Source organism: Ammospiza nelsoni, chromosome 2 (assembly GCF_027579445.1).
Source record: "Ammospiza nelsoni isolate bAmmNel1 chromosome 2, bAmmNel1.pri, whole genome shotgun sequence".
Taxonomy (NCBI): Eukaryota; Metazoa; Chordata; class Aves; order Passeriformes; family Passerellidae; genus Ammospiza; species Ammospiza nelsoni.
The window spans coordinates 10085756-10102687 of NC_080634.1; the positions used below are offsets into that span (position 1 = coordinate 10085756).

The window sequence follows — 16932 nt, forward strand, 5'->3', positions numbered from 1 at the left end:
ATGACATCAAAATATAGGGCCTTATAAACCAACTTAAATAGAATTACCAATACTTTATAACTGGGGACCAGCAATTCATGGAGTATAAAGTTAAAACACCAATAGAGTTAAGGCACCAAGTAGTTACCTATATCTCTATTTTCAGAGGCCTCTCAACGAACAGAGTGCAGGCAGAGCAAAGATTTAATTCCTCTTTTTGTTGTTTTAAGTGCTAGGTTTGAGATACAACAGTAATCCTTCTTTTAGCACTTTGTGTTTTAGCATTACATGAACACCCAGCAAGTGAACAGGCTATAACTGTGTGCCTAGACACGAGCCCAGTTTTGCTACAGCTGTCAAGACTTGCACCCTCTCATTTTCAATATAAAGCCAGATAAATATTCAGGGAATTTTAATTTTGTATTGTTCAAGTGACTAGCTTCTCTATGGTCCAAAAGATTATTTGCATTGGTTATGTAACAGCTCTCAGAACTGCAGTTAAGATGTATAATACATAAACTCCGTTCCACTCACTTTAAGTTATTACAAAATACAAGGTCTGTTATTTGCAGGCATAGAATCTCTCAGTATTTTGGAAGGGATTTTGAAATCTATTTCCTGTCTGAAGAGATTCTTTTTTTTGGTCTCTGTTTTCACTTGGATCTCTAAACATGAAATTCTATCTTATACTGTAAAATTGGCATTGGAGATAAATAAAGAAATAAATAACTTCTTTCCTTGAAAGGAAAAGCATTATATACCTAGTGCTACCTAGGCTGAGATGAAACTTAACTTTGCAGAGGGATTTGTTTCATTAATCCTTCCCACTGTGTAGTTAGGAGGCGCTCTCCAGTTTCTACAGCAAAGCTAATTCAATTGCTCCCACCACTTGGAAGGTTAAAAATAAACATAAATATAGATTGTAAGGTACACTGTGAATCTCTGCTTATACAAGCAAAAGTTAAAACTCCCTAGCAAAAAATTCAGCAAGTGTAATGCTCTCCATTTACTAATTTTATTAATAATTTTATATAACAACATATATATATAAAACAACATTTTCATTTAATAAATTTCCTATTATATAATAAAGGAATCTCACTAAGTCTCAATCTCCTGAATTGTCATCTCACTCGCCTCCAAAGCGTCTCACCCGTGTGGGCAAGAAGTGCCAGGTGTCAGGAACACCATATTTAACAATATTTCTCTAAAATTCTGAGTATTTGGTTTATCAAAGGGACAGCCACAGTGCCACCCAGCCAGGTCTATCATCACTGTCCACCTCATTTTATCAGGGGAAGGATTCTGAAGCAAAGGCATCAATTCTCCCCCTTGAGCAGAAAGGGGAACAAGAGCCAGTGACATCTACATTACATTAGATACATATTCCATGAACACTCCAACACTTCAGTGCACTGATCTAGCTTATTTTTGCTATATTTACTGGCAGTGAGTAAAGCTTCCAAAAATCCTTACAAAGCAAAAGCTCTTCTATTACTGGAAAAGTAAAACAAAACCAGAAAGAGCTACTTTTAAAGAAGATGTTACTGAAACTACAGCAGTATTTTTGCTGACTTTGATATATTTGGAAAGGAGCAAAAGAAGGTCTTTAAGACAGTATTTATTTTTCTATTATGTTTGTTTTACTTTGTCACTTCTTGAAACTGCTACTATGATTTGCATTCTGTTTTTTGCTCCCTCTTGGATATGTCTTTTTTCACTAAAAAAATCACAGTATAAGCATTCAGAAAAGTACATAAAAACCCTCTATAAAACTTCTTCCTTGAAGACAAGAAAAAAATAGTAATTTTTAATGACAATTTATCTACTTGTTCCAACATTCTGACAATTTTAACAAATATTTTAACATGAACATTCATAATTTTCTCAAAATGATATAAGTACATACCCTCCAAGTGATTTTAAGGTCTTTTAACAATAGCTGCATTTGCCATTTAAAGCAAAAATAAATGCAAGTGAAAGTAATAAGCAATATCTATTTATAGCTCTCCAAGACAGCTGCACCAAGAATACAACATGCAATAGAATAATTCCCTGATTTATTTCTTTGGCTTATAACATCCAGTTAGGTTTTATTTATATCACATGCATATGCAACCAATTCATATTGATTTGTAAAAAAGCTTATACAGAGGAAAGTAAATTGTGATCTGAAAAGTCTTCTGACATAGCATAGAAAATTAAAGAATCTATTTTGTCTCAGGTACTCAGTGTACAGGCTGAGCAATTTCTTCACTGAAAGGGTTGATAAACATTGGAATGGGTGCTCAGGGAAGAGGTGGAATGACTGTTCCTAAAAGTGTTCAAGAAATGACTGGAGGTGGCACTGAGTGCTATGGTTCAGTTGGCTAGGGGGTGATCAGTTAAAGGTTGGACTTGCTGACCTTGGAGCTCTTTACCAACCTAAATGATTCTATTTCCTTTAAATGTCTGGTATCTCCTGTTGCCAGGACAATTATAACTCATAATATAATTGCTCACAAGGGTTATAACTCCTCATGCAAAGAGTGACCGAATTTATTCTACCCTCATCCCTGTTTTGGGAATACCAACAAGTCTAGTAAGACAGCCGGACACAAATGCGAAGAGGCACGAAGGGAATTGGTTGTCAGATAATGCCCCTGCTTTTCTAATTTGCAAATTGGTTTAAAAATAGATTTTTGGCTGCTCTAGTAGTAAAAAGTTTTAGTCCTGAGGACAGATGCAGCTAAAGGTGGCTACCATAAGTCAACAGCCAGCCTCTATTATATAAATGCAGGTTTTTTTTTCATGGTATTACAGACTTCTTTCTCAAGCTGCTGACTGCACCTCTTACTGCTTCATCTGTTGTACATCATTGTCTTGGCTTCCCACTGTTTTTTTAACAGAGCACAATTGAAGCTTCTGGTATCTGTTAACCTCCTTTTTTTATTCCTCTGAGTGGACTCTTGAACAGCACAATTTTCTCTTTTTTTCCCTGATCACAACTTCATATTTAGCTTTAATTCACTCTCTCAAGCTTTGTATAATCATAAAAAACAAACCAAAACCAAACCAACAAACAAAATCTCCTTCTCAGCATTAACCTCCCACATTGACAACCACAACAAAACCAAAACTGTGGCCCCACTGATGCTGATGACAAAATTCCCAGCATCTTCTGCTGAGTCAGGATTTCATCTACATTGCACTACAAAAAGAAGAATTTGTTCTTCAGTAAGATTACGATCAACTGTGAATTAAAAAAAGAAAAAACAAAAAAAAAACACCACAAAACAGAAAACCCACAACAAACTTTCATCCAGAAATATTTCATCCAGCTTACCTAGTAAATTGAGAGAATTCTCTCACAAGATGTTTTGTATAGCACATATGTAGCACTTGCTGCATTATCATAGAATCACAGAATATTCTCAGTCAGAAGGGACCCACAAGGATCAAAGTCCATCCCAGTTTACTTTGCTATATATAATACCAATTTATAAAAAAGCTTATATATAAGAAAGTAAACTAGGCACAGGACAGCCTTAAGAACCCCACCATGTGCCTGACACTGCTGTCCAAAAGCTTCTTGAGCTCTGTGAGGATGGAGCTGTGACCACTGCCCTGGGAAACCTGTTCCAGTGCCCAACCACCCTCTGGGGAAAGAACCTTTCCCTGATATCCACCCTAAACCTTCCCCTGACACAGCTTTGGGCCACTCCCCTGGGTCCTGTCACTGGTCACAGAGATCAATGTATGCCCCTCATGAGGATGCTGAGCACTCCAATGAGATCTCCTCTCAGTCTTCTCTTATACACATATATAATGCAGAGATTATATAAACAGAAATTAAGTCCTCAAGTAATACCAATTATTTCAAGAGGAGTATCAGCACAATAATTTACTCGTGTTATTACTAATAAGTTTATGCCTACCCAGTATCTCTAAGCTTTTCATGTTATTTTTTTCCTTAACACCTTTGTAGAATACTAAAAAACCCCAGCCACCTATACTTCAAGTTTATTATCCTTCCATGTCTCAATATTTCATAAATAAAGTTAACCATTTGCAAGAACAGTAAGCTTAACAAATCATATATAAACATAGTTACCTGTAGTTCTCACCACACTGAAAGAGACAATTCTCCATGACAGAGGAGAAATTCCTATGTTTAAAACTAAATGGAAGACTTAAGACATCATTTAACTTTCAGGAATTTTTCCAACTTCACATAAAATTTGGCTTGCACATGAAAATTTTGTAAGTTTATTTTAACTTCCTCAAGGCACTAGTTAAGTATGGCAGAAGATTATGCCTCCACAGAACTTTACCTATGCAGAGAATTCATCAAGTAACCCTGCCAAAGGACAAAGTTTCTCATAACAGTACCTCCCTCACCAACACTGCCTTCCCCCTTCCCCAACCTTTGCTGTCCTTTAATTCTTCAAATTCAACCAACATGGTTAGAAAACAGCAGCCAGAGGAGAATGAACAGAACAGAAAGGAGCTGGAAAATAAACTAAAGCAATTGACAAGAAAACAAGATACAATGAACTCTTCAACTATGAAATATAAGGAAGCAAGTGACATGAATAAAACACAGAAGAGGAAGCAGATGAAGAGCACAGAGAATGAAAATCCATAAACACAAGAGCACATTTTTATCCCTGGCCTAGAATAAACCTAGAAGTTTCAACTCCACTGATTTCTGTGTAGTGAGCGAAGACATTTCTCATTTTCTGGCCTATGCAGAGGAAAGTGTTCTACAATTAGAAATGTAAAGCACTCAGAGTGAGGAGATTTCACATTTGAAACCTGACAAGAAAGTCACACATCCTTCATCACATCAAAATGCTAGGAAATAGACTTAGAAGGAGGGCAGAAAGAAAGTGTAAGAGATGGTCAAAGATTTATCTCCTATGAAAGGAAAAGTGCAGGCAAACCTGCTTTCCTTGCTTGCTTTTCCACTTCAACATCATAGCTATAAACTGCTCCTTATTTAAATAGATGTAGGCTACTCAATCTGAAAGTTTATCCTACAAAGGCATCGGGATCTGGGAAACACACAAGATCTCTGGAAAATGGTCCTTCCTTCAGCATGTTGAGTTGCACTAATAAGGAAAGGAAACAGCAGAGACATTCAGCTAAATGTCACCATCTACAAGAGGTTTTGTCTAATTTCAGACAAGCCCACAGCTACCCCTTGTTTCCTGACTCCTTCCCTAGCATATTTAGGCTCCCAGAGGCACAAGGAAGGATAAGCATTGCTCCGTGCACCTCAGCAGCGCCTGTTCCCCCCACAACCCCTGTCCCAAGCCAGCAGTGCTGAATCTCCCTCTCCCTCTTTTCTCCTTCTTAATTCAGTGTAGCAGGACTATTAAATAAGTAACAGCAAGGAAAATTTTCACTAGGATGCATATTTAATGGTCTGTGATTCTTCCATTTTGATTCTCCTGAACCTCAAAAGTTGCCTTGTTTTAGATATCAGACAAACAGATGTAGCAGCAGCAGAAACAGTTCAAGCTGCCCTTCTTCCTCAACTACAAACAACTGCACACCTCTCCCACCATCAGCTGTGTTTCAGGAGACCAAACCTTACTATTCCTTCTGCCATGGAGTTCCCAAGTGGCACTGGGCACATCCTTTATATTGACATATGAACAGCTAATCCAGATTCTTTAACCAATATCCACATTCAGCAACAAAGCCGTTGTAGGTCTCAGCAGGAAGAAGGACAAGAGTGCTTTGGGGGTAGCACTGAAGAACAACTCAAGCAACATCTGCTGTGATTTATGGAGGGAAAATTCTCAGTCTCAGCACTTGCAGCTTTCATGGAAGTAACTGAAAACTCAGCTGTACTTTGGATGGTATTTAAAATACTCCTAGAGTCTGCATGGATCAGGAAGGAAAATAAAAGAAACCACCACACATAAAAGAACCACACACACCCCCACCCCCATCAGCAGCCTGTAAGATAGAGCCAGTTCCCTGTAATTTAACTTACAACGCTTCCATCTTCATTTCTCCCTGGGGGCAAATTCAGGCCTGACCTAAACAGACACAAATTCCATTAAACTGCACTGGGACTCAACCCAGTTCTGCCAGGTCACCCAACAGCCTTGAAAATATGGGTGAAACCAGTTTAGATCCTTTGGGAATAACAAATCGTTACAAGTTGCTGCACTATTTTTCCAAGTACATCATCATTGAATTTCTCCATTATCTGCATGTCACTAAATTGAGTCAACACAACATTTTACATTGGTAATGAGACCCTTGACCACTCAGCATTTAGTCCTGGTAAGGGATGATACAGTGGCCTGTTCTGTCCACAGGCAGTCTGCTGTTTCCACAGCCCAAACCCCAGATCTCTGCAGCCACAAGTTCAGTTTCCTCATTCACAGGACTCACACCCAGCCTCTAGAGCAATCTTTCTTGAGAGATATAATTATTACTTTAAGACTGTTCTCCAGGCTGTTTCATTAAGCACTTGAGGAAAAAAATATATTGTCTATACATTCATCCTGCAATCAATTTCAAGTGAAATCTGCCATAGCTCTCATGATTTTGATAGTCTATTAATATAGACAATATTGCCAAATAATTTATACCCGTTACATCACCACATACAACCATTTCTAATAGACAAGGTTTATAAGCAGCCAATGACATTTAGATAAGGCCACTTTTAGATCACTGCAGGAGGTGATGGTCAAGTGATTCTTGTGCCACAGCACACAATTATTTGAAAAAAGCATTATTTAAAAAACTGAATAAAGGATTTCACAAATTAGAACAAGAGTACCACAGTTATTAACAATCCTTTCTGATTTTAGCACACATAATGCAACATTGCCACTTGAATGCTTCAAGAACACTGAGGATTCTGCTGTTTGAAATAGTTTGCAAACAACTTCAATATCTTGCCCTAAAACTGGCAGGAGCACTAGAAGACTTTTTGCACGCTTTTCTAGCTCTAGCAAAAACCAGAAGGATCAATCACCCAGGTTTAACAGCAGCTGACTGGAGCCATTCACTGAGTTGTGCATTGCTACCACTGTGCCTCCATGAATAAGTCTCAAAGTCTCCCCCCCTCCTTTTTTTGTTCCTCTGAGTGGACTCTTAACAGCACAATTTTCTTCTTTCTTTTTTTTTAACTTTCTGAATAGCTTCAAGAGATCAGCTGGAAAGAAACACCATTAGTAAAAACAAAAGTTCTCAAAGAAAAAGTGGGAACAAAGTGGACATATTAGAGACAAGTCGTGATTCATGGCCTACACTGTGCTTTGCCCCTCTCTTTACCTCAATGCACTTCTCAGTTTTACTGCTGGATAAAGAGCAGGGCAGACCATTGCACTTCTCCTAGCAACCAAAAATCACTTAGGGGGCAAAAAGGCATGTTGTCTGCTGAAAGGGGGAACAGAGATATTTGGGGTCATACAAAGACAGACATATGTTCTTTTGCATTTGATTCTAAATTGAGCAGTTGTCAAAAAAGACTCAGTAAATAATAGCAATAATAAGCAGTTCTGGTGAAACTGGTTTACACTGATTCATATTTACTTAAATATCTGTTTGCTTACTTGTCACATTTCATTTGCCTTTAATTCAGTGCTTTAATAGTTCCTACTACTGTTTGGAGTTTAGCTTTCCGGGATATAAATTCTATCCCGTACAGTTTCTGAAGTTATTTTCTATACTTACATCTACACTCACTTCTAATGATCTCTCCATACAGTTGTTTTGGGTTATTTTAATCTAGTTCTATACACAGAGAAAACTACTCTTAGGGATTTAAACACAACAGCACTAAAAGAGACAATTTTATCATAGGATCCTCCTATTCAAATGCTGAGCTTTTACCCCATAGATAAGATTTACATGTTACAGAACACATTGTCTGATCTCATTTGGTAAAGACCACACTGTACAGTTTAAGATGATGAAACAAGTTCAAGCAGAAGAAAACAACCAAACGGAGAACTCAGACATACATCTGAATAGCAAAGTCACGCTGACTAACCAAACCATTATATTTTAAAGCATTATAATTTAAAATCCAGTTTGATGACAGAACAGATGCAGAGATCAAGGATAAAATGCAGCCTGCAATACTTCTGATAGTTAATTTTTTTCCCCACTAGAAGCTCCTTGTTTAATAGCTGTTTTCTTGATATAAACAACCATTTTAGTCAGTCCACTGAATTCTTCTTTCATATCATAAAAACACACATACAAAAAGCTCCAGCCAATTTATCACAGTACTTCTGCAGTGCATCAGGTTAAAGCCAGCTCAGATCTTGGTTCACTGCATCAAACTACAAATAAGCATTTTCTTGAAGCCACTCCAACCAAACCTGGACTAAAACAATTTAACAGAAAAGCTTATTCACTTCATGGCTAAGTGATGTACAAACAACACAGCAATGATAAAAGCCTAAACATACTGAGCATGAAACAACCCTGCAGTGCTCAGGGCCAGCACTCCCCTGGTAAGCATGACTGAGGCGCTTTGCTGCCCTGATCATTCCCTACACCATCTAAAACCCTGCTCTTCCCTTGGGTGTCTCTCTCCATCAAGCCATGGACCTGGAACCAGGCTACTATTCCACTCTTTCTCCCAGCTGACAGTGCAATTTCTCTCTCCAGAAAACTGTCAGAGTGTGGCAGTGCTCCTGTACACACAGGAACAATAAGCAGCTCCAGGTCTCAAAGGTGACACAATATACTCTGGAAAATGAGAAGGAGAATGCACCCAAAGACCTTTTACCTGCAAGCTTCTACTATGGAGTGACAGTCCCAAAGAGACCAAGTTCTCCAGGGAAAGGCAAGCCAGGTGAAGAAAACACACTTTTCCAACTAGTTTGGTCCAACAGCTTTGCAATGCCATTTGAATTTTTCTTACTGCTGAAATTAACTATTGTCCATCTTTTAGTTGCAGAATTCAGGATAAAATGAACTGTTAAAATTGGCCATTCCATTTGCCAGGATGAAATCATCGAGGCTACAGAACATGAAGACCTTGAAAACTGCACAGAATGACAGCCTGAGAACCCATGATTATAAAGCTCCTCCAGCACTGAATACTCTTCACAACTGCTTTTTAACTCTTTGACATTTTCACAGCAGTAAAAAAAAGTACCTCTGGTACCCTGGCATGAACTGTCCCTCCATTCACAATAAATGAGAAGTTGACTGATGTCAGTTACCTGACATTTTGGTTTCAAAAGGTTACATTTTTTCCACTCAGTTTCTCTTGTAATCAATGGCAAGTGATTAATATGAGTGAACCGCAGCTCTCTGTGTTTTACACCTTGCTGCTGGCCATAATTCCTTACTTATTTGTCCAATCTGCATTTGTGACAGGCACATCACAGAGATGCTCTAGTCTCCTTGGCACACTGCACTGAAGCTATAGAGGCAATGCCTAAATACAAACAAAAGGACCATATGCTGCAACAGACAGGGTGGCACAACCATCTAGGTAGTCTCTAATGAGTCAGACCATACTCAGCTCCTGGCATCCCCACTCATCCTACCAGTTCATTTCCATATACCAGACCAAATTAACTGTTCTCCGAGCTAATGTGAGGAAAACGAGGAAAAAACCTAAAAGCAGGATATAACAAAGTATAAAGCAGCACAATGGCAGGTCCTTCACTGTCATCAGATTCAAGAATTCTGCTGGAACTGAATGGTACAATGAAGACTCACTGACAAGGGTCATTCTGCAAGCAAATACCACATATCACTAAGGATGCTCCAAACAATGCTTGTGCATTGAGCAACTGAAAATGATAAGGAATGAACCCAAAGACATTTTGTGCTCTTCCAGTCATCATTCAGGGAGGCAGAACTGAAGGAGCATCCCCACAACCACGACAAATAACGGGACTGGAAGCCTGCAATAGCACCTGCATGCACACAATCTCGATGGGTTACAAAACACACACTGGAATCACCAGATAAGGGTGACCTTCAGTTATCAGCAAGCCAGAGACACGACGGTTCCTGGTAGAAACAACAATGCAAACAAGCAACAAGGAATCATGTTTGCCAACCGATCTAGTACATAAGCAGAAAGCTCTCTCACAACCCAGTCAAACAGATGTATTAACTCAGGGATATACAGATAATAACAGTTATTTAGTTAGTTTACAGGAAAAAAAATTGCTCAGAAAAAAATTACATCAAAAATGACTGGGGGAGAGTGGTAAAGAGCTTAAAGTTCAAAGCACATGCACAAGATACTTCTGCCAGAACAACATTCAGACGAATAACCTCACTTCATATTTGCCCAGAACCCAGAGATGAATCTCAGCAAGTCTTGGCCATCAGAGCACAGCAGCTCAATATAAGTATCAGCAAGTTCTTACATGGGTACTACTGGTTAGTTTGTCCACTGCTGCTCATGTATTAATTGATCAAAGCTATCATTTTAATAAAATTAAGAGAACATCTTTGATCTCTTCCATGGCAGCAATGTCAAGAAAAGCTGCAGAGATGAAATTAAAAAGCCATTTTTTTATTTCATGAACTTTTGGCATGAAAAAGCATTAAGGATGCATAGCTTTACATACATGACATTGTCACAGCACATGCTGCAGCTGAGATAGCCAAAATACACTGAGTACCATCACAGAATAGAAAGCTTCAACCCATACAGAGTAACACCATACCATATCAGAAGGCTTCAAGACAGAGCACCACCTGATCACTTCAGAAGGCTGCAAATACCTGCCCCTCTCGTTCTTTAGCCCAGCCTTTTATCCCCTCCTGCTGATGCACTGCACCTGTGTGCCCTCTGTTCCCTTTGTGGTTGGCCAGTGCCCCTGGGCACTCCATGGCTCGTTACCTTCAATGCTGCTCACCTGTTTTTCACAGCTGCAGCTCATTGGGGATGAGGCTCAGCCACAGCCCCACTCCCAATCACCACAAACTGTGCACCTACACCACATAGCACAAGAATTAGCTTTTCTGCTACAAAGGGCAACTCTACTCTAGTAAAGAGAGCACTGTGGAAAGGAGTGAGCAGAACTGAGGCACCAATACACACTTGTACCCTCTAGTATGTTTGTAGATGTTGTAGTGTTGCATGTAAGAAGAAGCCAACTTCATCCTGTGGCAATCATCCTGTTATCAGCAAGCTAAGATAACATTGCCTGCTTTCTCAGAGTTCTGTGAACTCAACAGATTTCAGTGGTGCAGAATCAGCACCTAAATTCATGGGCCTTATTTTATTATCCACTATAACAACAAAAGTTATTAACCACAGGTGATTAGCAGTTATTTTGTTAAGGAAAAGGTTTAAGGTGAGGACAACACTAAACTCAGTCTTATTAATGAGCTTATAATTGTTCAACTGTTGTGCACAATTTATAACAGAAGTCAGTTGTGAGAGTAAAGATCATGACACTAAAATACACATCTGCAAACCTCTATTTCTATACAAATATTTTGCATTCAAAGATCTCATAACTAACAGTCCACATGACCATCCTGCATAAAAGGTACCCTCAGCATTCTCTCTGAAGTAGTGATTTAGGATAAGATCCTGTACCCGTCTACATACCAAAACAAATAGTTTTGAACATACATGGCATGTGTACTGTCAAAACATAAGTACCAGAATCCTCAGGCAACAATAAAAGGGAACTTTAAAAATTCAGTTCCATGTAAGAAACCAAAAAGCCAACATATTTATTTATTTATTTATTTATTTGGCAAAAGCAAGTACTTGCTGTATTCTGCCACCTTCTTGCGAAATAAAGAGATTTCTACAGCAAAGTAGAAAAGCACACCAGTAAGGGAGTCTCTTGGCAAGAGACAGCATCAATATGATCACTAAGAACCCTCCCCAAGGTTGGTGTGAGAAGTGAGAGCCAGATGGCAGCCACGGGAAGAGCACGCTTAGCCATGCCAGCTGAGATAACAGATAAAACCTGACAGCAGCGTCCTCTTAGGTGGCAGAAACAGAATGCACAGGTCCTGTTAGCAATCTATTTAGCCCAGATCAATATTTGAATAGCAATTCAAGGGTAGCAAATGGCTAAAAAGCCATTGCATACCCTTCGGTAATTTCCACTAAATGGTTCAGCAGTGGACAGAGCACGTCTTGAATTCAGGGCTATGAGCCCACATAGCATTGCTATGGAAAAGAGATTCCTGCAAATGGAGCTGACTGGACAGACCAGCCAAAGCCCCCCTCCTTTTTCTCCCATCACACTTTTGGCACATCTCCTTGATACTTTTTAAGCATCCTTAAAAATGTACTTTAATTCTTTTGTCTACTTTTAAGGTTGCATATCTTTAGCCTGCATTGCTAAAACTCAATTTCCCTGAGCAATATCAATCCCATCATTACAAAGAGTTGCTAATGGAAGGATTATTGAAGTCAGTGCAACTCAGATAAAGGCTTAAGCCCCCTAATTTCAACTTTTCAGGAAGATTTGTGGAGTATCAGACCTTTTGCAGAGCTCCAAATTAGCAAAGACACAAACCAAAGAACCTGGATTATCATTTGCTTTTCAAGCACATCCATTTCTGCAAGTACAAGGACAGGGTTCCTTCACTGCTTATCTTCTGCACATGAAAACTTATTGTTCCAATGGTGACTTACAAGACAGGAAATAAAGAAAGCAAAATCTTAAGACTAATTCAGCAAAACTTGTCATCATAGGCATACATTCATCCTTACTTAGCAAAGTTTTAAAGCCTGTGATTAACTTGAAACGTGTTTAAATTCTTATTAACTTGAGCAAGACTGTGGCTAAGAGATGGAAGCACTGAAATGCTCTGCAGAATTAGGTCCTATGGAAGACCAAGGTAACAGAAACAAAACTGCAAAGTCTCCAGAATTTTAAGGCATTAAAATGCACACATTCCACAGAAGCAAAGGTTATCCATCAACAGCAAAACTCACATGAGAGATCAGGACCCTGTCAGCTCAAATATTCCCTGGAACAACATACTCCAGCTTTATATGTAAGCCATGTTCTCCAACAGGCAACAGGGACTGCACAAGGCCACAGATGTGTAGATCATTGGCATGAAGAAATAAAATTAATTTTAAAAAAATAAAAAGGAAAAGAGATACAGAATGTTGCACCACACCACTTCAGATGCATACATTCCATTAAGAAGTGCTTTTGAAATATATTAATATGGTGATAAAAGGCTGTTTTTTTCAGAATTACTCTCATATATCGTTAACACCTTCTCCCATCCAAGAGCATCACACTTGCAATTTTCAAGGGATTAAAAGCCAGCTCTGACATAAAAAGTTGTCGTTTTCATTGAAAGTACTTATGAGTCCTACCAGGCAAGGGTCTGGCTCACCAATACCTATGTTCACATCAGTTGTTACCTTCTAATATTTGTTCTTATAAACTTTATTAATTATAGGAAAAAGTACAACAAAACACAGAACAATGGAAGAACAATCAATTGAGCACTATTAAAAATCCACATGTAATCAGCTCACTTAACTCCAGTAGCAGGTGGCTTACTTTATGGTGCAGACTTTATGTCTAGTGAGGTGTTCTGCTGTCTGTCGTGTGTGTTTTGGTATTTGAGATTTTTTTGTGTCTGATTTTTTCTTTGTTTCCTTTGTGTCAAGAACAATAACCAAGACTGATAGCTAAAGAAAAAGGTAATGGAAGTTATTCACTCATCAGAGTGCAAGAACATGGGCAGGGTTACAGGAAAATCAAAAGCACAATAATAAAACCCCTAAAACCAACTATGTGTATGTAGCACATGTTCTCTGCCACTTTCATTGAGCTGTGTAATTTTCAGGTGTTCTAAAACCATGGACAGCAAAAATAACTTTAGAAGAAAAATATTATCATTTTGATCTATACCACTTTTCAACAACTAAATAAAAGCAAACTCAAAGAGAAAAGGATGATTAACATGCCTCAAATGGTACAGTGTCAATGTCTGGACCTCTTGCCAAGAATAAAAACAAAAACATCCAGTCAAGCCTAACAACAAAACCCCCTCAAACCCAGAAATGCACTAATAGGTAACTTTCAAACACAGAAAACAAACAAAGGACCTATAAACAAGAAGTCTGTTGGGTTTTGTCTTTTATTCTTAAACTAAAGCATCACAAATGGTGCTGATGTTGATAGAGTTCTTTTCAAAGCAACTAGTGGTATATGTCAGCCTAAGATGTGATTGTAATTACTATGCTTCTAAAGAGACAAAAGCACTGTGTGCCAAGCCTGCCTGCCAGTATTTCTTCAAAGCTACTTGTTAGTCATTTCGACAATAACAGCTTATATCTACTTGGTCATGAAGTGCTATCCACAAAGCTCTTTATTTATTTATTTCAGAGAGTTGTTAATGCAGGCAAACTTGACAGTCTCTGCAATAACTTCCCACAAAAGGGGAGTATCACATCCAATTCCGGGAGCTGCTTGGCCTTTTTTTCCTAATGGTCCGGCTCAAAATTAGCTGCGTGCTTCACCTGCACCGGCCCACCCGCACAAAGCTGAGCCAGAACAAACGTTCTACACGTGTTCCCCATGACAAAACTCGAATAAATTATGTCGTGCTCCTGTCGTTCCAGCAAGCTGGTTAATTGCATTTGTTTCATATATCTCCAAACAGACTGGTACTTTAATTACATTCTGTAACACCAAGCTCCTCTGATTCACTCTGTCACTTCCACTGAGCACTTTAATTGTATTCCTTCTAGCTACATACAATTTTGAACACTTACTAATAATTACATTTCTATAATCTGATGTTTGCAATTTGTACACAAAGATACCTCCAGTATCAGTGGCCTTAAAGTTAAGGATCTTTTGTTACAGCAAGAAAAACAGAACAAAACATAAAACCAAATCCCTTCAGAACTATGATTGCACTGACAGACATAAATGTTCCATTAAATCCTTTCACAGTTAAAACTTCTCCTGTTTAGTTTAGCATGTGCATACATTATGCAGAAATTTTCTTATCGACTGACAAAGCCTAAGATTGAACTGCAGAGCATATCATGCACCCAAGGTAAAACTGCACTTGAATCTGTCCCTCTTCTGTTCTGCCTCCTTTCTTGCTAGGGGGTGGTGGAGAAACACCCAAAGCGTTCTGCGACTGCAAACAATAAACCCGGAGCCCTTGCCTCGGGACTGATGTAGCGAATGCTGTGAACAGCCTCTTGGAACAAAGTTTGCTCTGACAGACAGCAGAGACATCCAGGGTCCCAGACACCGCATTCACCCCAAAGGCAAAGGGCTGTTTAACGCTGCTGACACCCAGTGCTAGCCGGGCTGTGGAGCATTGGGGCCAGCACACCCTCTGTAGAGCGGGATGCTCGCTCCCCATCGTGTGCTTGAGCTGCTCGGGTGCACCCACGGCCTGAGCAGCAGCACAGCGCCCACCCCTCCTCTGAAAGGCAATTTGCCCTTGCACTGAAGTTCTCGCCCTGCCAAACCGTGCTTCCCCGAGATGGTAATTTACAGCTCCCCATCCAGCACTTAAACTCGAAACCACAAGAAACGTTGCAGAGCACACCCAAAGGGGAGGGGGAGGGCGTTCATGAGGAATCCCACCCTTTCCCCAGACGTCGCTACAGCTTCACGCAAACCCTCCCTCCGGGGAGCTCGGCATGAGCGCGGAGCTGCCGGGGGACGCTGCCGCCCCACCTGCCCTGCCCTGCCCGGCTCGGCGGAGAGAGGCGGAGCGGGGTGCTCGGGGCCGCCGCCGCCCCGCGCTCCCTGCCCGCCTCCTTCCCTCCCTTCATTCCCTTCCCTCCATTCCCTCCCTTCCCGCCGCTCGCCAGCGCCGAGCGAGGCGCTGAGGGACTCTGGAAATCCGCCAGTCCGCCTCACCTGGAGCCCAGGCAGGGCTAACCTATTTATTTCATCTGCTGGCGCTACCCGTGCAAAGTTTAACAATAGAAGGCGGCAAAGTAACGCCAGTAATACAACAGCGCTCTGCTTCTCCTTTCTCCTTCCCGCTCCCCACCCCCAAATAAAAGATTTATCACGGTAGTTTTTTTACTCTTTGCTCGCCACCTCAAGCTGACATTATTCCATTCATAAGCTGCTTTTCCATTAAGTTAGGAGACGGGAAGGGCTGCTTATTGGAAACATGCATGCTCCCTCTTCCGATCCCTCCCTCCCCAAATTCCATTTTTATACCAGAAACAAACTTAGGGCTCTGTAACGTTAAAGCTTATAATGCCATCCATGTGCTGTCCCAAATCAAATTCAGATGAAGGGGATTCCTGCACAGAAATGACATATCTAAAATAAGCGAACTTACCATAGACTTGTAAAAACGCAAATCCGAAGAGCAGGAGTGGCGTCAGCAGACCCATTTTGACATATTAAAAACAATCCCGATCGCTTGCGAGACCAATTCCACAGAGATTTTTTTTAAAAAAGGAAAAAAAAAAAAAAAAAAGAAAAAAAGGAGAAAAAAAGAAAAAAGTATCCAAAGCCAGTAAGAGGTAGGTCCAAAAGTTTTCAGTTTCCTAGCAGCTACTTAAAGTGGAAAGGGAAATCTTCAATTCAAAAGCTGGAGATGCAAAGGTCTTGAATGTGACACTTTTAGATCCATACAGATTAGAGAAGCAGCGAGTGAGCTCCGAAGGCTTCTGCTTTGCACACACGCTCCTTCCTAAATTCCCACCAATCCAGCCCAAGCAGGGGAATTATTCAAGTGTGTCTAAGACTCTCCTTAGGATCCATGGCAATCCAAAAGCAAGCTCTTTCTTCGGAAGACAAGGAGAGACTCTGAGAAAGGACCTGGTTCCTAGAAAGTGCTCCACAAACTTCCCGGCACTTTGCAGGAAAACCATTGGTTTGGTTCGGCTATTTTGCCTTCCTCTCGCTCTCGCCCTCCCCCTACCCCCTTTCTCTCTCCCTTTCTCTCCCCAAATCAGTTCAAGCTGCAGAGTTTCTCACTTAACTTCCATAATAGGAACGCCCAGGCAATGTGCTACACGGGAGGGGA

General features: G+C 40.1%; 1 protein-coding gene across 1 annotated transcript in view; it reads right to left on the reverse strand.

Annotated features, from left to right (window-relative positions):
- ROBO2 (roundabout guidance receptor 2) overlaps positions 1-16793 on the reverse strand; it is a 433355-nt gene extending 416562 nt beyond the window's left edge. The window contains exon 1 of the mRNA XM_059493583.1: positions 16240-16793. Coding sequence (XP_059349566.1) covers positions 16240-16294 — 55 coding nt within the window. The 5' untranslated portion in view covers positions 16295-16793. The remainder of the gene's footprint in view (positions 1-16239) is intronic.
- Between the last annotated feature and the right edge of the window lie 139 nt (positions 16794-16932).